This window comes from Oncorhynchus mykiss, chromosome 21 (assembly GCF_013265735.2).
Source record: "Oncorhynchus mykiss isolate Arlee chromosome 21, USDA_OmykA_1.1, whole genome shotgun sequence".
Taxonomy (NCBI): domain Eukaryota; kingdom Metazoa; phylum Chordata; class Actinopteri; order Salmoniformes; family Salmonidae; genus Oncorhynchus; species Oncorhynchus mykiss.
The window spans coordinates 59,917,697-59,941,907 of record NC_048585.1 but is presented as its reverse complement, the minus strand read 5'-3'; the positions used below and the strand labels follow the sequence as shown (position 1 = coordinate 59,941,907).

General features: G+C 44.4%; 1 protein-coding gene across 1 annotated transcript; it reads left to right on the top strand.

Moving 5' to 3' along the window:
- The first annotated feature begins 72 nt into the window (after positions 1-72).
- LOC110500790 lies at positions 73-23,548 on the top strand. Its single transcript, XM_021578324.2, has 8 exons — positions 73-315; positions 6,276-6,394; positions 12,526-12,610; positions 12,871-13,066; positions 13,378-14,399; positions 15,052-15,881; positions 19,120-19,359; positions 19,836-23,548. Exons 1-8 carry the CDS (start codon positions 221-223, stop codon positions 20,081-20,083), a joined length of 2,835 nt encoding a protein of 944 aa, XP_021433999.1. The 5' UTR covers positions 73-220; the 3' UTR covers positions 20,084-23,548.
- Positions 23,549-24,211: the final 663 nt, after the last annotated feature.

Here is a 24,211-nt window from a genome sequence, read left to right as displayed (position 1 = left end):
TTCGGTGCATTTATAAATGTAATAAAAACATGTTATAGACTACTTTATTCTAATTCTAACGCAATAATAATGAAAAGGAAGGGTTGTAAGAGACCGATCTATTGCTTTCTTGCCTCCTTGTCCTGCTATTTCAACCCCCCATTTTACCATATAAATCTCTGCATACTCGCGCATGCGCGTTACGCAATCTACCGGATAGCGAGGTAGGGGAGCTGTACTAATGGCGGAGAACGTACGGTCGCCTTTTGAGTACCGGGAGCCACCGACCCTCGACAGCGACGGGGATGGGAGCAAACCGCCTTTGCCGCCCCGGGGGTGAGATAAATAACGTATTGGGGATTTTTTTTGATCAGTTGTTAGCTACTTGTTTAAAAGTGAAGTCGATTGCAAGCCCTGCCTGAGCGGGTGTGTTTGTTTAGTAGTATCCATCCTTGTGTTGATTCTGCTGAGGAAAAAAAATAAAAACGGCGAAAGTGTTTTTTCGCTTCAGGATCAATAGCTACCTCGTTACTGTTAATTTGTATTATTATTTTTTATTTACACCCTGTCACTGTTGATTATCCGTATGTTTTTGAGCTTTCGTTTGAGAGCTGGCCAGCTGTAATGTCCTGTCTGTTATTTAATTAGCCAGCTAGCTAACTATTAGCCATCTGTTAGTTAGCTAGCTGGCTAGTTACATCTGCACACGGTAGTCATAGCTAGCTAGCTAAACAGATTAAATTGCATTTAGGCTAGTTTTGCTTTATTTTGATAGCTAGCTAACTCGAACGCGATATGGCTCGTTTATTTTAGGAATTTAGGCATTAAAATCACGTTTGCCAGATATTCTGGTACTGTAGTTAGCTATGTGCTACTAGCATCTTCATTCAAACTGATGTTGTTGGGTGGAAATCCGTCAGTTACATTAGGCATCACTTTCACTGTGTAGATCTGACTGACTTGTGGTCTACTGTATAATGAGGGATGCAAAGGCGTACTGTCTCTCAAGTGTGTGTGTGTGTGTGTGTGTGTGTGTGTGTGGGGGGGGGGGGGGGGGGGGGGGGGCATTTTATATATGCCTGGTTATTGGGGTTTGTCAAATGGCTACAATTATTGAAAAGTTTCATATTTCATCAGCTATTATATATACATTTTGTTTCCAATATATTATTTGATTGTCTGATACTTTATGGATTTTATTCCATTTTGTTTTTACTTTTGTAATCAATCAATATAATGGCCCAATTTCCCCAAGAGCATCTAAAAGGCTAAGTTCATCATTAGAATCATTATTAAATCGCCAAGTTGTTTCCAAAAAGCATCATTATTAAAGTTGCACTTGAAAACAAATATTCAGATTATATTTTTCACATGCGCTAGATAAAAAATAAAAAAATAAAGTTTTTATTTAACCGTTATTTAACTGGGCAAGTCGGTTAAGAATACATTCTTATTTACAGTGACGGCCAAACCCGGACGACACAGCCAATTGTGTGCCGCCCTATGGGACTCCCAATCATGGTCGGTTGTGATACAGCCTGGAAATACAACAGGTGTAGACTTTAATGTGAAATGCCTAGTTATGAGCCCTTTCCCAACAATGCAGATTTAAAAAGTAAGAAAATTGAGCCCAAAAAAAAGGGACTTAGTAACACAATAAAATGACAATAACAAGACTATTTACAAGGAGTACTAGTATGGTGTGTGTGTCGGTGTAGTGAGTGTGGATAGAGTCCAGTGAGTGTGCATAGAGCCAATGCAAAAGAAAAAGGGGCTCAATGCAAATCGTCCAGGTAGCCATTTTATTAGCTGTTCAGCATTATTATGGCGTGGGGGTAGAAGCTGTTCAGGAACCTTTTGGGTCAATACTTGGTGCGCTGGTACTGCTTGCTGTGCGGTAATGGAGAGAACAGTCTATGACTTGGGTGGCTGGAGTCTTTGACCATTTTTAGGGCCTTCCTTTGACACCGCCTGGTATAGAGGCCCTGGATCGCAGGGAGCTCGGCCCCAGTGATGTACTGGGCTATACGGTCTACCCACTGTAGCGCCTTGTGGTTGGACGCCACGCATTTGTCATACCAAGCGGTATTGCAGCCAGTCACTCCATTACAGCCCCATCTACAGTGCCTTCAGGAAGTATTCAGACCCCTTGACTTTTTACAACATTTGTTAGGTTACAGCCATATTCTGCATATGCTGTGCATGTCACAGCAAAAACCAAGCCATGAAGTCGATGGAATTGTTCGTAGAGCTCCGAGACAGAATTGTGTCGAGGCACAGATCTGCAATGTGTGCAGCATTGAAGGTCCCCAAGAACAAAAGTGCACTTCCATCATTCTTAAATGGAATAAGTTTGAAACCACCAAGACTCTTTGTAGAGCTGGCCAAACTGAGCAATCGGGGGAGAAGGCCCTTGGTCAGGGAGGTGACCAAAAATCTGATGGTCATTCAGACAGACCTCCAGAGTTCCTCTGTAGAGATGGGAGAACCTTCCAGAAGGACAACCATCTCTGCAGCACTCCCCCAATCAGGCCTTTTATGGTCAAGGGGCCAGACGGAATCCACTCGTCAGCAAAAGGCACATGACAGACTGCTTGGAGTCATCTAAAGACCCTCAGACCATGAGAAACAAGATTCTCTGGTCTGATGAAACCAAGATTGAACTATTATGCCTGAATGCCAAGCGTCACATCTGGAGGAAACCAGGCACCATCCCTACGGTGAAGCATGGTGGTGGCAGCATCATGCTGTGGGGATGTTTTTCACCGGCACGGACTGGGAGACTAGTCAGGATCGAGGCAAATAGATCCTTGATGAAAACCTTCTACAGAGTGCTCGGGACCTCAGACTGGGGCAAAGGTTCACCTTCCAACAGGAAAATTAACCTAAGCACACAGTCAAGACAGTGCAGGATTGGCTTCGGGACAAGTCTCTGAATGTACTTGAGTGGCACAGCCAGAGCTCGGACTTGAACTCGATCCAACATCTCTGGAGAAACCTGAAAATAGCTGTGCATCAATGCTCCCCATCCAACCTGACAGAGCTTGAGAGGATCTGCAGAGAAGAATGGGAGAAATTCCCCAAATACAGATGTGCCAAGCTTGTAGCGTCATACCCAAGAACACTGGAGGCTGTAGTCGCTGCCAAAGGTGCTATAACAAAGGACTGAGTAAAAGGTCTGAATACTTTAGTAAATGTAATATTTCTTTGTTTTTTTAGTGTATACATTTGCAAAGAAAATAAAACCTGTGTAGATTGCGTGACAATATGTCTGCCTGTCTGTCTGTCTCTAGTTCTCTTTCAATTCAAGTTCTCTGTCTGTCTGTCTAAAGTATTCAGACCCCCTTGACTTTTTCCACATTTTGTTAAGTTACAGCCTTATTCTAAAATGGATTTAAACAAAAAAATAGAATAATCCTCAGCAATCTACACACAGGGCAAAGGGATTTCTGTTTTTATTTTTAATACATTTGCAAACATTTCTAAACTTTTTTTTTTTGCTTTGTCATTATGGGGTATTGTGTGTAGATTCATGAGAAAATCTATTTAATCCATTTTTAGAATAAGGCCGGAACGTAACAAAATGTGGGAAAAGAAAAGGGGTCTGAATGCTTTCTGAATGCACTGTGCACGTGTTTTTAATTTGACCTTTTATTTAACTAGGCATGTCGGTTAAGAACAAATTCTTATTTTCAATGACGGCCTAGGAACAGTGGGGTTAACTGCCTTGTTCAGGGGAACAGTGAGTCAACTGCCTTGTTCAGGGGAACAGTGGGGTCAACTGCCTTGTTCAGGGGAACAATGGGGTCAACTGCCTTGTTCAGGGGAACAGTGGGGTCAACTGCCTTGTTCAGGGGAACAGTGGGGTCAACTGCCTTGTTCAGGGGAACAGTGGGGTCAACTGCCTTGTTCAGGGGAACAGTGGGGTCAACTGCCTTGTTCAGGGGAACAGTGGGGTCAACTGCCTTGTTCAGGGGAACAGTGGGGTCAACTGCCTTGTTCAGGGGAACAGTGGGGTCAACTGCCTTGTTCAGGGGAACAGTGGGGTCAACTGCCTTGTTCAGGGGAACAGTGGGGTCAACTGCCTTGTTCAGGGGAACAGTGGGGTCAACTGCCTTGTTCAGGGGAACAGTGGGGTCAACTGCCTTGTTCAGGGGAACAGTGGGGTCAACTGCCTTGTTCAGGGGAACAGTGGGGTCAACTGCCTTGTTCAGGGGAACAGTGGGGTCAACTGCCTTGTTCAGGGGAACAGTGGGGTCAACTGCCTTGTTCAGGGGAACAGTGGGGTCAACTGCCTTGTTCAGGGGAACAGTGGGGTCAACTGCCTTGTTCAGGGGAACAGTGGGGTCAACTGCCTTGTTCAGGGGAACAGTGGGGTCAACTGCCTTGTTCAGGGGAACAGTGGGGTCAACTGCCTTGTTCAGGGGAACAGTGGGGTCAACTGCCTTGTTCAGGGGAACATTGGGGTCAACTGCCTTGTTCAGGGGAACAGTGGGGTCAACTGCCTTGTTCAGGGGAACAGTGGGGTCAACTGCCTTGTTCAGGGGAACAGTGGGGTCAACTGCCTTGTTCAGTGGAACAGTGGGGTCAACTGCCTTGTTCAGGGGAACAGTGGGGTCAACTGCCTTGTTCAGGGGAACAGTGGGGTCAACTGCCTTGCTCAGGGGCAGAACGACAGAGTGTTTTACCTTGTCAGCTCAGGGAATCAAACTAGCGACCTTTTGGTTACTGGCCCAATGCTCTAACCACTAGGCTACCTGCCGCCCAATTACTTGTGTAAATTAGATATTTTAAGATTTGTATTATTAATACATATTGTGTGTGTGTATATTGATGGGGGCCAGCTCGGGGATTCAATCACTAGGCTTCCTGCCACACCAAATGTAACATAGGATTCCCAGAATATTATCTATATGATTATTATAATTTAATTATCAGTAGTTTAAGTACAATAAAACAAAATAAACTGGCTAATTTCATTGTGAAAATACAGTTGATCTAAGGTAATGCCACATTGAATGATTCAAGGAAATTAGCCAATTTCTATTTTATTTTTTATTTATTTGCATCTGAATAACATTTTTATAGCTTATTCTTTTAACATCAAATAGGTTATAAATAAATTATTATTGTTATTAGCTGATCAAACATTTATTTCTCCCCCAGAATGAGGGTGTGATTTGGGAGATTCGGCTCCGTCTGGGCCTTCACCGGGTCCATAGACCTAGACCCTGGCCTGTGTGTGTGCTCTCGCTGTTCACGCCGTTGGCGAGATAGAGATTGTGGCCGAAGCAATTTAGCCAAGGCCAGTTCTGTTGCCTCACTGCAGCCACAATGTTTGCCCCGTTGTCTGTGGTGAGTGATACAGTACACTTTATTTTCGTCAAGGGGCCAGTCAAGTCTATCCCCAACGCGGGACTTCGGCCAGGGTGTCAGCTGTGTGGGATTGTTTTCAAACAGTGGGATTTCAGTGTCCAGTCTTTCAAGAGAGAGTGCACTGTCCGACTCATGTAAGGAGTCATATTTACACTTTAGTGCAGAACAAAAATAATTACACTTTTGTTGTTGTTGTTGCTAGGCGAGACATCTTTTTCACCTCACTCCTCCGATCTACTGTAACAATGGAAAAAGGTCAGAGGTGAAGAGCAGAGGCTACCCACCCACCCCCAGCCTGTAGGCTATAGGCTCTATAGTTGACCTCAGTCCCCACTTTCCACTCCACCCCTCGTCTTTTGGAATGGACTGATTTTGACCTTCAGAGATTCTCTCCTGTCCGCGATAGAGCGGATCTGCTGATTGCGCCACGTTTTTAAAAGATGGTTGGACAGAGGAGGTGACGACGAATACAATTTTAACAGACGGACTTAAGTTAACAAAAACAATACCATACAAATCAATAGTTAAACACTCCTGCTATGAGTGAAGGAGATATATACGTTCAAATAAAGTTGACGAAACATTTTATGGAAGAAAAGAAGAAGAAGAAAAAAGATGGCTGACGGGCTATTTTATTTTCATGATGGTCAACATCCAAAACCGTCAATGTCTCGTCACAGTTATCCAATTATCGTCACAGCCCTAGCTGTAGGCTTTACTTGGGGTTATTATTTTGATGGTAAAAAAAAATGGCCGATTCATAATGTGGCAGATGTAAATGAAATGTATCTAGAAATGTCATTCTTGTCATGTACAAAATAAATCTGTCCGTTCTATTCAGTAAAACGTGTATTTTTTTTTTAAATTAAATTTGAAATGTTCTAAATCTGAAGGAACCCCTGGGGGGGTGTGTTTTGTAGGAGGGGGTGTGTCAGGAAAAGGAAGGGTACCCCTGTGAAGGTGTGTGACCGGGCCTACGTGACAGAGGATGAAGAGGAGGAGGAAGAGGAGAGTCTGTCTGAACACAGCTACAGTCCAGGTAAACACACACACACACACACGTGTTGCATGGTATACCGGTACTACGATAATGTCACCAAAACGTTATGAGACTACCATTTTAGAACACTGTAGAACCGGTGCGTAGGTAGTACTGGCCCCGCCGATCTAAAGAGCCCGCTGGTGCCTGTTTATAGTATTACATTTCAGTAAAAAAACATAATAATAATTTGCACCAGCAGTTAGTTTCCTATATGCGCCGGTCCAATAATGGCCACTTCACATTCATTCACACACCCTCGGTGCAGACCCCAGTAATCATTCTGCTGTAACCTTTGTACATTGGGGCAGCGTAAGCGAAAATGATGCGTTGTATCGGGGATGCAAACCCGTCACTTAGGTTCATCCACGTGAATTGTGTAGTAGAATAAAACACGTTATTGGGGGGGGGGGGTGGGGGGGTTGCACAGACAGTGTATCACCATTGAGCTGTAAGAGGGGCTAATCTTCTCCCTGTGCGATCGCTACCGTCGCTCTTGAAATGAATGACTGAATGCATCCTGAATGCATCCTGAATGACTGAATGCATCCTGAATGCATCCTGAATGACTGAATGCATCCTGAATGACTGAATGCATCCTACAAATAGAATATCAGAGTTCAGATGTCATCTTTTTTTTTTTTTTTTTTCTTGTAAAGGTTATAATTGTATAACTAAGTACAAAGTACATAACTAAGCACACAGGTATTAAGAAAATGAACAAATACTACCAATTTCCCGGGTATAGGTAGTAATATACCTTGTTTCAAAAGTGGCCATGAAAATATTACTCTCAATACATTCAATGAATCTTAGTTCATTCCAAAAGAAAATTGGATGTTAGGTCGTCACAGCCAGGCAATTTATTTAAGGCTGGTTCCTTTGCAGCTGTAGCCAATTCCCCTATTTTAAGCTCTGCCTCGCAAAACTCATTCAATCCTTGTCTATTGTAGGAATATGCCTTTTTGAGTTTTCAAAAAAAAAAAAGTAATTGCCCTTATTAGGGAAGTAGGATGGAAAGATGTCTGTAGTAATCAACTTTGTTTTTTGTTTTTTTTCAATCCCGTTGAACATACAAATAATTAATACCTTTCCTGACACCTTTTTTCAAGGCTGCTAAAGTAAGAGGTGATTTATTCTCGTTTTATCCACTTTGCTGTTGATCATACATCATACGTGATCAGGCGGCAGATATGTCATATCAAAAACAAAGTAATTGCCCTTATTAGGGAAGTAGGATGAGTACTTCGTCATACATCACGCGTGTGAAGCCTAGTTCACATTACCCATAAGCACTCCGTTACGTTGCGCCAGATGTCATGCATTTCAATGGGGACGTCCACAACGGAGTGGAATCGCAACGGCATCCTTGCAGTTGGAGGCTCTGTTACGAGACGGACACCGCATACTCCGGCCGGAGTCGGTCGAAGAACAGGAAGTTACCAAACTACAGAAGAAGATAACAATTTGCTTTTCTGTGATGGCTTTATTGGATAGCTAGCAACAATTATCCATTACTGTAAGTGTGTACAATTCATTTTTTACCTTTATTTAAGTAGGCAAGTCAGTTAAGAACAAATTCTTATTTTCAATGACGGCCTAACTGAACTGTTCAGGGGCAGAACGACAGATTTGTACCTTGTCAGCTGGGGGATTTGAACTTGCAACCTTCCGGTTACTAGTCCAAAGCTCTAACCACTAGGCTACCCAGGAAAAACAATGTTTTTTAAAATTTTTATAGTAATGTTAAATAATACACATTACAGTGTATTCAGACGCCTTGACCTCTTCCACATTTTGTTAGGTTACAGCCTTATTCTAAAACGTATTTAGACCCCTTGAGGTGTTCCACATTTTGTTAGGTTACAGCCTTATTCTAAAACCGTATTTTCTTTTCTTTCTCATCAATCTACACACAATACCCTATAATGACAAAGCAAACACACAGGTTTGTAGAAATTGTTACTAATTTATTCGAACCAAACTGAAATGTCACATTTACATATAGTTAGAAGTTTACATACACTTTTTCAACCACTCCACAACTTTCTTGTTAACAAACTATAGTTTTGGCAAGTCGGTTAGGACATCTACTTTGTGCGTGACACAAGTCATTTTTCCAACAATTGTTTACAGATTATTTCACTTATAAGCTTCATGAGGCAGGGAAATCATGTGGATATATTGAAGAAACAGCTCAAGACATCAGTCAGGAAGTTAAAGCTTGGTTCCAAATGGGTCTTCCAAATGAACAATGACCCCAAGCATCCTTCCAAAGTTGTGGCAAAATGGCTTAAGGACAACAAAGTCCAGGTATTGGAAGTGGCCATCACAAATCCCTGACCTCAATCCTATAGAAGATTTGTGGGCAGAACTGAAAAAAGCACGTGCGAGCAAGGAGGCCTAACCTGACTAACAAATGTAAAACATACGGGGTCTATAAAATGTATAAAGGTTCAGAAATGTTGTGAAATAGCACAGTTACAAATAGAAATCAAACTGGATGGACATCAGAAATAGAGGAAGGCCAGGACTTAAAACAAACACAATATAACTATTGTAAAATAGATTCTGTTAAATGTGTACAATATGTATAAACTGAAGGTAGATGTCTAAGTGTTATTGTTCATTAGTTTACTCCAATTGGGGGAAGGGTGGTAGGGTTTGCAGGGAATAATAAAGGTATATTCTTTTTAAAAAAAGTTGTTTTAAACCAAAAATATATGGATGGGATGACTGGGAATGATGCAGACAATTACATTGAAGGAAGCAACAATCCATCTGCAATATTAAATCTGATTCAAAAAGATCCTTCCCTTAAGCCGAAAAAATAATTAGATATAAATATATCTATCTCTTGTGAATTAGCACACATTTTCATGAATTTTATAAACCAAATCGTAGTCAATTTTAAATGAATCCCGGGCTGCTAATTATTGGTTTGATAACAAACAACGGTGTTCAGTCGTGTTACCCAGCAAGCTAATAACCTGGTTATTAGACCAGTAGGTCTTTCCTATTGAGTACCCCAGTATGAGTCATAATACCCACAAAACCTAGCGGTAAAACCCAGAAATGGTTCAAATCGTTTTTCCACCATTCATTTTTTCCGTTGGGGATTTTTAGAACTATGTCATAAAAGGTGAGGTTTTGAGAACCGTATAAATCTCTCTTGGACAAGTTTTTATTTTAATTTATTCAATATATTTATCTGTAATTGCCACTCCAAAAAAGTCTATGCTAATTAGCCGCCAATGTGGCTCCAGTTGACTGCACCTGGTTGGGCACGGCTGGCTTCCTCCACTCGCATGCCACACCCGTATGGCCGATTTTGTGAACCGCCAAAATAGGCTGCAGGCTACACTGATGAGCTCCACGGAGGCTTTTACATGTTGGAGAGAGAATCCCCTGGTCACCTATAGAAACATGCCAACAGGAAGTGGTCACCTATAGAGACATGCCAACAGGAAGTGGTCACCTATAGAGACCTGCCAACAGGAAGTGGTCACCTATAGAGACCTGCCAACAGGAAGTGGTCACCTATAGAGACCTGCCAACAGGAAGTGGTCACCTATAGAAACATGCCAACAGGAAGTGGTCACCTATAGAGACCTGCCAACAGGAAGGAGGTTAAATGCACCTTGAAATGCCTTTGTTGTAAAAAAAAAAAAAAAAAAGTGCAATATAAGTAAAGTTTGATTTGATGACATTACAGCGTTAGAATATTTTATACAATTCCATTAACCTTTTTGTTTAATTGATAACTTGGGATTTTATCACTTGACAATATCAATCATATAGTGTGAAGGATTCTATAAATCCAGACAGTGAATGCATGTACCACTCTGAATGAATAAATACTGTGCCTGTTGAAGAAGTGTCTCTGGTCATGAAACTACAATACGGACTGAATGTCTAAACTAAGTACATTCTGAATATCTATGCGTTTAGATTCATTCTCATCAATGACAACATTCTAGAACTGAGTTATCATTTATCTAAGTTTGGTATCCGGGTTAATCTGGTTAATGATTAAGTGACTCTTTCCTTGGAGAATGCTGACAGCTGGATAGAACACAGTGTATTGCTAAGATGCACAAACTTAACGTAATAGCTACAGTCACCGACACAGGATGTCCTTTTTCCCCTCACGCTGGCCCTGAGCAAACCGCTAGGTCCCTCACTATAGCTGCACTTCTCCACGTGGCCAGACTGATGCTGGTCTTCTCCACGTGGCCAGACTAATGCTGGTCTTCGTATGGCCAGACTGATGCTGATCTCCTCCACATGGCCAGACTGATAGTGGTCTTCTCCACGTGGCCAGATTAATGCTGGTCTTCACATGGCCAGACTGATGCTGATCTCCTCCACGTGGCCAGACTGAGCCAGACTGATAGTGGTCTTCTCCACGTGGCCAGACTAATGCTGGTCTTCACATGGCCAGACTGATGCTGGTCTCCTCCACGTGGCCAGACTGATGGTGGTCATCCTTGGAAAAAGCCATGTGTGTGAAATAGACACCAATGTCGACATACTGTGCAAACAATTATCAAGGCTAAGTCATCCAAAATATGTGTAACTAGCTAGAGCTAAAGTTTTGTCTGTCGCTAGTTTTAAGACCGAGACATGGGACAGGAGAAGTTCAACACTTTAGTCAATTCGTTTCAATTCAGCACATGTGTTCATCATGGGATTGGGCACCGATCTCTGATCGAGTAGGTGAAGAGTAGCTGACCGTGTCGGCTAGAGGTGACGTGTGGGAGCTTCCTGCAGGAATTCGTGGTGTTTCTGAGGTGTTCTCCGTTTGCTAATTAGCATTTCACTTTATTTTTAATTGAGGCAAATATTATTGATGACTCAAATTGTCAGAGGAGAGAGATTTCCACGGTTATCAAAACGCCAAGCCTAAACCGGACACATACTTGGTGGGAAAATGATTGGAACAATGCATGTGTTTGACTGCAAGGTTTTATGGGTATTATGAAGCGTCCGACTGTAGTGGAGTATATAGGAACACATTTGGAATGGTATTGGCACAGGAAGAAAGGGGTCTGCTACTCATGAGATGTTTATCAAAGGTAGAATTCATATAGGCCTTAATGGTAGAATTCATATAGGCCTTAATGGTAGAATTCATATAGGCCTTAATGGTAGAATTCATATTGGCCTTAATGGTAGAATTCATATTGGCCTTAATGGTAGAATTCATATTGGCCTTAATGGTATAATTCATATTGGCCTTAATGGTAGAATTCATATAGGCCTTAATGGTAGAATTCATATAGGCCTTAATGGTAGAATTCATATAGGCCATAATGGTAGAATTCATATAGGCCTTAATGGTAGAATTCATATAGGCCTTAATGGTAGAATTCATATAGGCCTTAATGGTAGAATTCATATAGGCCTTAATGGTAGAATTCATATAGGCCTTAATGGTAGAATTCATATAGGCCTTAATGGTAGAATTCATATTGGCCTTAATGGTAGAATTCATATTGGCCTTAATGGTAGAATTCATATTGGCCTTAATGGTAGAATTCATATTGGCCTTAATGGTAGAATTCATATAGGCCTTAATGGTAGAATTCATATAGGCCTTAATGGTAGAATTCATATAGGCCTTAATGGTAGAATTCATATAGGCCATAATGGTAGAATTCATATAGGCCTTAATGGTAGAATTCATATAGGCCTTAATGGTAGAATTCATATAGGCCTTAATGGTAGAATTCATATAGGCCTTAATGGTAGAATTCATATAGGCCTTAATGGTAGAATTCATATAGGCCTTAATGGTAGCCTAAGCTTTGTTAAATGAATCTCCTGCTCCTTATTAAATGCTGTTTAACCGGGAGAAGACGTAGGGGCTGTGGGGGTCGACGCCCACTTTCTTAAAAGTTGGGAGCCGTGTGTGTGGCGGAGCGAGAGGGATACTGGTGTTTGTGTGTGTGAGAGAGAGATATAGAAATGAGTAAAGATGGTGTTATGCAGTGTTCTCCCCCTCACTGCCAAAAATGACATGCAGATCATTATACGGTTATCTATTCCGTCCTGCAGCCCTATCATGTGTCAAGTATCCGTTGTGTTGAATGTGTTCTGCTGTTCTTACTTGTTTCTGACTCTCCCAGGTGATGGACAGTACCCGGACGGAGCGGAGGACAGACTGCCTCCGACCGGAAGCCCTTACTACCTCGCCGACCCCTCCCAGCTCTGGTGAGCGAGAGGATCATGGAATAGACAACCAATGACAGACATGTCTTGAGAAATCACTCAAATGTCTGTAGTTGCATTGAGACTGCAGTGTACGGGTCAACCTTACCTATTGCAGTGGTGTGCAGGCTTTTGTTCAAGCCCGGTGCTAACACACCTCACCAAGACCCTTGGTCAGTGAAATCGGGTGCGGTTGCTAGGCTCGAGCAAAAGGCTGTGTCTCCAGTGGATGGTGTGTGACGTTACTTTGTTCCTCCGTCCAGTGTGTCGGAGCTGGGCGAGGAGGGGGCGAGTGGGGTCCGGGGGCCAGTGCTCTTCCACCCCCCGCCCAACTGTAGGATCCGAGAGGTGCACTGCGGGAGTCAGGTGCGGCTGGTCGTCATAGCGATTCGAGACATCGCCAAAGGGGAGGAGATCACAGTGGACTACAGCCTGATGGACTGGGGAGAGAACGCCATGGTAACTAATGACTGATTACATCGCCAGCTTGCCTCGTTGCAAACCCATTTCAGCTATTCTTAAATTTCCTCCGTGAATGAGTGTTGTCAGAGGTCATGACGTCTGACCAACAGAAACCTCATACACATCAAAATTGCCGTTGTTCTGGCATTACTACTAGTTGCTAGTTGTGTTCTTTCCTTGTTCTGTCCAAGTAACGATTGTGATTGGTTGGGCTCCATATTTGATTGTGATTTCATTTTTTCTATTGGTTACTGTGCGGATTTATAAAGTTGCTCATTTGTTATGTTTTTGGATTTGTCTCCGAACAGGATGAAGAGCCTGGCCCCCACCCGCTGTCTCTCTCCGACTACCTCACCCCCTCCTGGTCCCTCTCCCCCTCCTCCTCCCCGCTAACCCACACTGAGCCCAGCGATTCGGACCGAGAGGAGGAGGAGGAAGACGACGATGACGACGAAGAAGAAGAGATGGAGGAGTTGAGGGGCCGCATGCTCCGCCGCCGAAAGAAGCGCAAAATAGCCACCCCCCCCGTCACCGCCAAGAAGAAGAGTGTCGCCACCCCCAGGGCCGGACCCGGGCGCCCCTGCTCATCCTCCTTCTCCCGGCTGGCTGCCTCCTCGACCCCGACCGTGGCCCAGACCCCGTCTCAGCCCGCCACCCCACTGGCGCCCCCCACCACCAACATCAACAACAACATCAACATAAACATCGGCAGCTCCAGCGGGGCCACTGTCAGCCGACGGCAGCACTGCCCCTATTGCGGCCGCCACTACCGCTCTCTGGCACGCCACCTGGAGAAACACCATGCCAACCAGCCAGAGGTCAGGGCTGCCATGGAGCTGTCCGCACTCCACACACACCCTTCCTCCTCTACCTCCTCCTCGCACGGCCACATCTTCGCCTCCCCTCAGCCTTCCTCTTCCTCTACTCCCGCCCCTCCCCCTCTTTTCTCCAGGGAGAGAGAGAGGGATGCGGTGGCCGCTCGAAGTTCCTCGGGGGCGGTCTCCTTTTCACTCTCGCTCTCCCCGCCCTCGGCTTCTCAGTCGGCCGCGGCCAAAAAAGCCTCCAACGTATCGGTTCAGACGCCCAAGCCAGGCTCCGCCCCTGCGGTGGCCCCGGTGAAAAGTCCTCCAACATCCACGCCACCCAGGAGGGGCCGCAAGCCGAAGAGAGAGAAGGAGGAGCAGCAGAAAGCGGAGGAGTCCATCAGGAGCAAAGAGGAAGAGATACCTCCACCTCCTACCCCCAAGCCGGAGGAAGAAGAGCTGGATGAGGAGCTGAGTGGAGCGGGGACCGTAGAGAGTCCTGGGGACTGGAGTACACAGCTGGCTAGGTATGATGGGTAATATGGTTCTGCTACATCGGAAAGAGATGTTTGGGCCTAAATTAAATGTTACATATGAAGTTCTGAATTGTGAAATGCATATTTTGCCGTTCTATCAATATTAAAATGGAGATGTGTGATAAAGACATTTTCACCGGTCTTCTTTTCAGCTCCTTCATCACCTGATTTACTTAATAAAAGGCACATGTCAATAGGTGGTCCAGGTATCCTCATGACATGGCACAAGTGGGTGGGGCTTTCTCTTATGTACTCTACTTCTCCTCTATTGTTCTCAACCGGGGGGAGGGGGGGGGGGGGGGGGGGGGGGGGGCGATGACATCAGACCAACTACTTGAATGGCCTACTCAATGAAGTTTGCAGTTGTCCAAATTTTTTGATTCTGCTCATAACATTTTTTGGTCCTTACGTGTATACGCGGGATGTTGATTTTCAACAGGAAAAGAAAAAAAATTGCTTTCAAATATAACATTTTGACATTTTTTTTTACTCTCTCCCTCTGTCTCCCTCCCTCCCTCCCTCTGTCTCCCTCCCTCCCTCTGTGTCGCTCTCTCTCCCTCTGTGTCGCCCTCTATCTCCCTCCCTCCCTCTCTCCCTCTGTGTCGCTCTCTCTCCCTCTATCTCTTTCTCTCTTTTTTTCTAGCTCCCACAGACAACACATGCCCCCTCTCCTCTCTTCCCTCTCCTGCCTGGTGCTCTACCTGAGCCGGCAGCAGCACTCTTCCTTCTTGTCTCTCACTCGCTCCCCCAGTTCGGCTGAGGCCTGGCGCCTCCTCTGCCATTCCAGCCTGGCGCTGCTCATCCTCTACAACCGCCACCGAGAGTGTGAAGTGGCCAAGCTCACCACCCAGGACTACCACAACCGCACCACCCCCCAAAGCCCCACCCTGACCCAGGCTAACTCGGCCAACACCCCCCCGACAGGCATGGAGGCCATCCTCTCCCCCTTCGAGCATCAGGTCCTCTGCCACCTCCCCCGGGCAGGTGTGCTGGGCAAGCGGGGGCGCATCCAGCCCCTCATCCTGCCCCCGCACTGCGAGTCCTGCCTGGAGCTGCTCCTTCAGACCTCCTCCAACGTGGGCGTCGACCCCCACAGCCCCTACGTCTTCTCCCGGCCCTTCCACTCGCCCGCCACGCCGCTCCGGGGCACCGACCTACTGCGCAACCTGGCGCGGGCCAGCGGCGCCAAGAACCCCCGGGCGTTGACCCAGACACGGGCGCGCCAGCAGGTAGCCATTCTCACCCAGCTACTGCTCCTGGAGGAAGGCGAGGGGCAGGGCCAGCCGGGCGGGGCTGCCGCCAAGCGCCTGGAAGACTTCCTGCAGAGGGAGTACCACGTGACCCAGAGCTGCGCCACGATAGGCCGAGACCCGGCGCTGATGGGCCGTGTGGGCAGGGTGGTGATCTATGGGGAAAAGGAGGGGGTCCTCTTCAGAGGGATGAGTCTGCAGCACATCTGTCTAGAGCTGGATGGTAAGGGGAAACTACACACTGCAAATCCATGGCACAGCTCCATCCCTTATCAGAGAAAGTTGTGTGTGTGTGGGGAGGGGGCAGGGGGGCGTTCTGTTCATGAAGGGTTTGCACCTGATACCTTCTGAAGGGAATAAAGGAGAATAGTTGCATTGCATTTACATGTGAATTAGTAATCTCCCCATCTCATTGGGATGGAAGAGAGGAGGAAACGTTACTGGAGGAATGATGGCTTTGTTACCAGGGAGGCATGGCAAGTATGCTGGTCATGCTCAGTAGGGATATGTTTACGAGCAAGTATACTGGTCATGCTCAGTAGGGATATGTTTACTAACTAGTATACTGGTCATGCTCACTAGGGATATGTTTACTAACTAGTATGCTGGTCATGCTCAGTAGGGATATGTTTACTAACTAGTATGCTGGTCATGCTCAGTAGGGATATGTTTACTAACTAGTATACTGGTCATGCTCACTAGGGATATGTTTACTAACTAGTATGCTGGTCATGCTCAGTAGGGATATGTTTACGAGCAAGTATACTGGTCATGCTCAGTAGGGATATGTTTACTAACTAGTATACTGGTCATGCTCAGTAGGGATATGTTTACTAACTAGTATGCTGGTCATGCTCAGTAGGGATATGTTTACTAACTAGTATGCTGGTCATGCTCAGTAGGGATATGTTTACTAACTAGTATGCTGGTCATGCTCAGTAGGGATATGTTTACTAACTAGTATGCTGGTCATGCTCACTAGGGATATGTTTACTAACTAGTATGCTGGTCATGCTCAGTAGGGATATGTTTACGAGCAAGTATGCTGGTCATGCTCAGTAGGGATATGTTTACTAACTAGTATGCTGGTCATGCTCAGTAGGGATATGTTTACTAACTAGTATGCTGGTCATGCTCACTAGGGATATGTTTACTAACTAGTATGCTGGTCATGCTCACTAGGGATATGTTTACTAACTAGTATGCTGGTCATGCTCACTAGGGATATGTTTACTAACTAGTATGCTGGTCATGCTCACTAGGGATATGTTTACTAACTAGTATGCTGGTCATGCTCACTAGGGATATGTTTACTAACTAGTATGCTGGTCATGCTCACTAGGGATATGTTTACTAACTAGTATGCTGGTCATGCTCACTAGGGATATGTTTACTAACTAGTATGCTGGTCATGCTCAGTAGGGATATGTTTACTAACTAGTATGCTGGTCATGCTCAGTAGGGATATGTTTACTAACTAGTATGCTGGTCATGCTCAGTAGGGATATGTTTACTAACTAGTATGCTGGTCATGCTCAGTAGGGATATGTTTACTAACTAGTATGCTGGTCATGCTCACTAGGGATATGTTTACTAACTAGTATGCTGGTCATGCTCAGTAGGGATATGTTTACGAGCAAGTATGCTGGTCATGCTCACTAGGGATATGTTTACTAACTAGTATGCTGGTCATGCTCACTAGGGATATGTTTACTAACTAGTATGCTGGTCATGCTCACTAGGGATATGTTTACTAACTAGTATGCTGGTCATGCTCACTAGGGATATGTTTACTAACTAGTATGCTGGTCATGCTCACTAGGGATATGTTTACTAACTAGTATGCTGGTCATGCTCAGTAGGGATATGTTTATTAACTAGTATACTGGTCATGCTCACTAGGGATATGTTTACTAACTAGTATGCTGGTCATGCTCACTAGGGATATGTTTACTAACTAGTATGCTGGTCATGCTCACTAGGGATATGTTTACTAACTAGTATACTGGTCATGCTCAGTAGGGATATGTTTACTAACTAGTATGCTGGTCATGCTCACTAGGGATATGTTTACTAACTAGTATGCTGGTCATGCTCACTAGGGATATGTTTACTAACTAGTATACTGGTCATGCTCAGTAGGGATATGTTTACTAACTAGTATGCTGGTCATGCTCAGTAGGGATATGTTTACTAACTAGTATGCTGGTCATGCTCACTAGGGATATGTTTACTAACTAGTATGCTGGTCATGCTCACTAGGGATATGTTTACTAACTAGTATGCTGGTCATGCTCACTAGGGATATGTTTACTAACTAGTATACTGGTCATGCTCAGTAGGGATATGTTTACTAACTAGTATACTGGTCATGCTCACTAGGGATATGTTTACTAACTAGTATGCTGGTCATGCTCACTAGGGATATGTTTACTAACTAGTATGCTGGTCATGCTCAGTAGCGATATGTTTACTAGTTGTAAGTTGGTAATAAAGCTGTCGTAAGCGATTGCATGTTTAGAGTTTTACACATGAAGGATGATTCTCCTCTCACTCGGACACAGCTGGGAACAAACATATTTGTAATTTTTATTTATTTTGGGAAGCCAGCTGGGAGCAAACTTACCAGAACATTTGAAATAGATGGGAACTCTGAACAGGGTACCTTTTTGTAATTGCATTGCCCGCCGTACAACGATCTGTCCTTCTCACAGACATCACGTCTTGGTGTTATATGTTATGGTTTGCTCATTGTGTAAATGAAAGAGGAAAACATTGACCAGAGTCTCCAAGCCTTTTACATTGTATAAGGCAGGTTATAGTGAATGAACAAAGCATGTTGTTCATGCTTTGTTCTTTCACTTTCCATCTTCTATCCCTTCCCAATGCTCTCTCTCTGTCTTCTATCCCTTCCCAATGCTCTCTCTCTGTCTTCTATCCCTTCCCAATGCTCTCTCTCTGTCTTCGAATCCCTTCCCAACGCTCTCTCTCCGTCTTTGATCCCTTCCCAATGCTCTCTCTCTGTCTTCTATCCCTTCCCAATGCTCTCTCCATCTTCTATCCCTTCCCAATGCTCTCTCCATCTTCGATCCCTTCCCAACGCTCTCTCCATCTTCTATCCCTTCCCAACGCTCTCTCTGTCTTCTATCCCTTCCCAATGCTCTCTCTCTGTCTTCTATCCCTTCCCAACGCTCTCTCCATCTTCTATCCCTTCCCAACGCTCTCTCTGTCTTCTATCCCTTCCCAATGCTCTCTCTCTGTCTTCTATCCCTTCCCAACGCTCTCTCCATCTTCTATCCCTTCCCAACATGCTCTCTCCATCTTCTATCCCTTCCCAATGCTCTCTCTCTGTCTTCTATCCCTTCCCAATGCTCTCTCCATCTTCTATCCCTTCCCAACGCTCTCTCTGTCTTCTATCCCTTCCCAATGCTCTCTCTCCATCTTCTATCCCTACCCAACAGTGATGTCAGGAAACTCTGCGGACTCCTTCTCAGACGACTCAGACGTGGAGGCGGAGAAGGTTAAGGAGAAGGTTAAGGAGAAGGTTAAAGAGAAGGTTAAGGAGAAGGTGGAGGAGAAGGTGGGGGAGGTGAAGAAGCAACCAGGTCAACCCCCCAGCAAGAATAAAGCCCCTGCTCCCTCCTCGGTCAACCCCTCGCTCCCTGGTGCCCACAAGAGGAGGGTCATTCAGCCCAAGTCCGGTATGTACAGTCTTATTTCTTCGACCAAATGTATCACCTATTCATACCGATCTGGGTGAATGTGTTTTGAACAATAGCCTCTTTAATACCCAATATTGCGCCGCATCCATGCAAGCCAGTGCGAGGCCAGCGTCAGACATGTTGGAAAATTGAGGGATTCAACAAGCCAATCGATAACTTCCTCGCAGTTATCGAGTCCTTTCAGATCTACTCAAGTGTGCCGGACACATGGCTCCTCAGGCCACTGGGGTTCGAGCCCCGGGTCAGGTGACTCTGTCTACTTTTTGTGCTCCTCTCTCTTTATCCCAACCTGTACTTGTATAAACAAAACAATACCAAAATATGTAAGGAAAAAGATGTCAAAACGATGTTTCATGAATATACAGTATGCACAAGTGTTTTAGGGGTTAGGTACTCAGTGGCTATGGATTTGGAATTGGGAAATTGATGTTCATGACTCTGTCCTGTGTTCCCAGGGAAGCGTGGGGTGCTGAAGCGGCCCTGGTCGGAGGCGGAGCGCATCGCCGTGGAGACGCACCTGAAGAGGAACATCATGGAGCAGCGCGTGCCAGCCAAGGCGGACTGCGAGCGCTGCCTGCAGCTCTGTCCCCTGCTGGTCAGCAACCAGCGAGACTGGAGAGCCATCAAGTTCTACTGCCACAACCGCATCCAGCTACTGAAGAAGCAAGGCAGGAGGGAGAGGGCAGGGAACTCTGTTAGATAGAGATGGGAGAGAGCGAGAGAACTGACTTCAACCATCTGGAGTGACCCTATTCTAGTCCTGGAGAAGTGCAGTCTGCTTGTTTTTCGTCCGAATTTACCTGACCTCTGACCTGACCTTAAGAGGTCGTTCCTGGGACTAGGTGTGCACCATCAGTCCTAGCCCTGTAGCCCAGTAATGCAGTGTTGTCTTCATCAAGAGTCAAGGAGAGAATTAACTGGGATTAGTTGAAATGTCTCCTCTGACCAGGGGACATATCCACATAGTGTCTCAAAAGGGGTCTAGGAATCCTGTTAAAACTGAGTTTTTAAGACCAAAAAAAAGCCTCCCAGCTCACAGTAGGTTTTATGATGTTAAGACACTGAACAGACAAACTCTGAACCAGGAGTAAAATCAACTCCTAAAAAGGGTTCATCTCAGCTGGTCGTCACGACAGTTTGAGGTACCGCAAAGGAAAGATGGTGATGAGTCTCATCGTTGTAAATTATTGGAAATAACCAATCACGAAGAGGCATGGCCAGCTGTGACCTGTATAGCACATTTTCAGACACCCAGATGAATGTGACTTTACATCAAATGTTGCAATGGTAAAACACTTGGTATAATTTCTCTGACACGATCACTTTGCCTAACTCCTAATTATTGCCTAATATGTTGGCATGCATAACCTTCTTCTTTATTTTTATTTTTTTTACCAATTCTGATGTTTTTTTTAAAAAGCGTGAGTTTTAGAATATGGTCGCTAAAACTCTGAACTCCTGGATGATTACTCTAAATGTATTTTGTACAGTACTGTAGGCATCACGTCTCTTACTGATAATGTTGCATTAAAACCTGTCATTTTCAACACCCAATCAAAGTTAACATAGGCCCTAAATACCTTCAGTGGCCCAATATTACTTAGGCATGTTATTTAACAGTGTTGCAGGCATTCAAATGATCAAGACACCTGCCGGTAACTCTTAACTGGTGAGGTCAGATCATGAGGTCTCTTAAATATCTGTCAACTAGTTTAGGTTTAATGCCTAGCTTTTATTTTTTATTTTTTTTTACCCCGTAAGAGTAGGAGTAAAATGTCTCTATTCTCAGCACTTACGACACATTTTCTACTCCTGAGACGCTTTGTGGATACGGGCCCTGGATTACGAAACAACAGTCCTAGAAGTTCCTGGAGAATCCCGAGTTTTAAAACCCTTGTTGTTATTTCAATCTGTTGGGACAGTATACAGGGAAATGACTGAGAAAGTGAGGGAGTTCAGAGGAGTGGACCTCCACCTCCACTGAAAGCTGAAGACCAAATGTGAATATTACGTTGTCTTTACAGAGATGGAGGAAGAAACACATGGATTAAAGAGCTTAAGGAGCTGTTTGATATGGATAACTGACTGTCATATGGATTAAACCAATATGACCCCCCCCCCCCCCCTAGAATGAGCATACATGTCATATGGGAGGAGCTGTTTGAGTCATGTCATATGGGAGGAGCTGTTTGATTCATGTCATATGGGAGGAGCTGTTTGATTCATGTCATATGGGAGGAGCTGTTTGAGTCATGTCATATGGGAGGAGCTGTTTGATTCATGTCATATGGGAGGAGCTGTTTGAGTCATGTCATATGGGAGGAGCTGTTTGAGTCATGTCATATGGGAGGAGCTGTTTGAGTCATGTCATATGGGAGGAGCTGTTTGATTCATGTCATATGGGAGGAGCTGTTTGAGTCATGTCATATGGGAGGAGCTGTTTGATTCATGTCATATGGGAGGAGCTGTTTGATTCATGTCATATGGGAGGAGCTGTTTGAGTCATGTCATATGGGAGGAGCTGTTTGAGTCAAGTCATATGGGAGGAGCTGTTTGAGTCATGTCATATGGGAGGAGCTGTTTGATTCATGTCATATGGGAGGAGCTGTTTGATTCATGTCATATGGGAGGAGCTGTTTGAGTCATGTCATATGGGAGGAGCTGTTTGAGTCAAGTCATATGGGAGGAGCTGTTTGAGTCATGTCATATGGGAGGAGCTGTTTGATTCATGTCATATGGGAGGAGCTGTTTGAGTCATGTCATATGGGAGGAGCTGTTTGAGTCATGTCATATGGGAGGAGCTGTTTGATTCATGTCATATGGGAGGAGCTGTTTGATTCATGTCATATGGGAGGAGCTGTTTGAGTCATGTCATATGGGAGGAGCTGTTTGATTCATGTCATATGGGAGGAGCTGTTTGATTCATGTCATATGGGAGGAGCTGTTTGAGTCATGTCATATGGGAGGAGCTGTTTGAGTCATGTCATATGGGAGGAGCTGTTTGATTCATGTCATATGGGAGGAGCTGTTTGAGTCATGTCATATGGGAGGAGCTGTTTGATTCATGTCATATGGGAGGAGCTGTTTGATTCATGTCATATGGGAGGAGCTGTTTGAGTCATGTCATATGGGAGGAGCTGTTTGAGTCATGTCATATGGGAGGAGCTGTTTGATTCATGTCATATGGGAGGAGCTGTTTGAGTCATGTCATATGGGAGGAGCTGTTTGATTCATGTCATATGGGAGGAGCTGTTTGATTCATGTCATATGGGAGGAGCTGTTTGAGTCATGTCATATGGGAGGAGCTGTTTGAGTCATGTCATATGGGAGGAGCTGTTTGATTCATGTCATATGGGAGGAGCTGTTTGAGTCATGTCATATGGGAGGAGCTGTTTGATTCATGTCATATGGGAGGAGCTGTTTGATTCATGTCATATGGGAGGAGCTGTTTGAGTCATGTCATATGGGAGGAGCTGTTTGAGTCATGTCATATGGGAGGAGCTGTTTGATTCATGTCATATGGGAGGAGCTGTTTGAGTCATGTCATATGGGAGGAGCTGTTTGAATTCATGTCATATGGGAGGAGCTGTTTGATTCATGTCATATGGGAGGAGCTGTTTGATTCATGTCATATGGGAGGAGCTGTTTGAATTCATGTCATATGGGAGGAGCTGTTTGATTCATGTCATATGGGAGGAGCTATGGATAAGTGACTGGCGTGAACTCTAACCATTACCATTAGCTGTGTTTTTAACAGTGTCGATCAAAGTATTGGACCATGATGCACCAGTGAACTTGTTCACGCACAACTCTGTACCACGGTTTCAGTTAAAACGGATATGAAACAAGGCACGCATACTTTACATTGTTTGTCATGTCTTGTTTTTATTTTATTTTATATAATTTGTAGTCATTTTACTCGACAATATAATGTGGTCTTGTTAGTAACAAATGTAAATACGTGTTAATCAAGAATGAAATTTGATGTAGTAGTGGTTCTAAAGTTGGTCGTATTGTGCTAAGGTGTACATATTGTAAATACCGCATTTTGAAGTGTTTTCTGAACCACAAATTGTAACGTGATATTTTGCACTATGGTAACAGAAGTAACAAAAAAAGGTTATCTGCAGTACTGCAAAAACAAAATAAACTAAAAAAAAAATCTGAATAGTCTCGTGAAAATGAACATGTTGTCAGAACAATATTCCTAACGTGTTTTCTGGAAACAACTGTAGCTATAATACTGTTATTAGAATATCTCAGGTTGGGGCTCCAGTAAATGGTTGAACAGGTGATACAGTATACAGTCACTACTACAGATAGAGGGGATACAGTATACAGTCACTACTACAGATACAGTATACAGTCACTACTACAGATAGAGGGGATACAGTATACAGTCACTACTACAGATAGAGGGGATACAGTATACAGTCACTACTACAGATAGAGGGGATACAGTATACAGTCACTACTACAGATAGAGGGGATACAGTATACAGTCACTACTACAGATAGAGGGGATACAGTATACAGTCACTACTACAGATAGAGGGGATACAGTATACAGTCACTACTACAGATAGATGGGATACAGTATACAGTCACTACTACAGATAGAGGGGATACAGTTTACAGTCACTACTACAGATAGATGGGATACAGTATACAGTCACTACTACAGATAGAGGGGATACAGTATACAGTCACTACTACAGATAGATGGGATACAGTATACAGTCACTACTACAGATAGATGGGATACAGTATACAGTCACTACTACAGATAGAGGGGATACAGTTTACAGTCACTACTACAGATAGAGGGGAT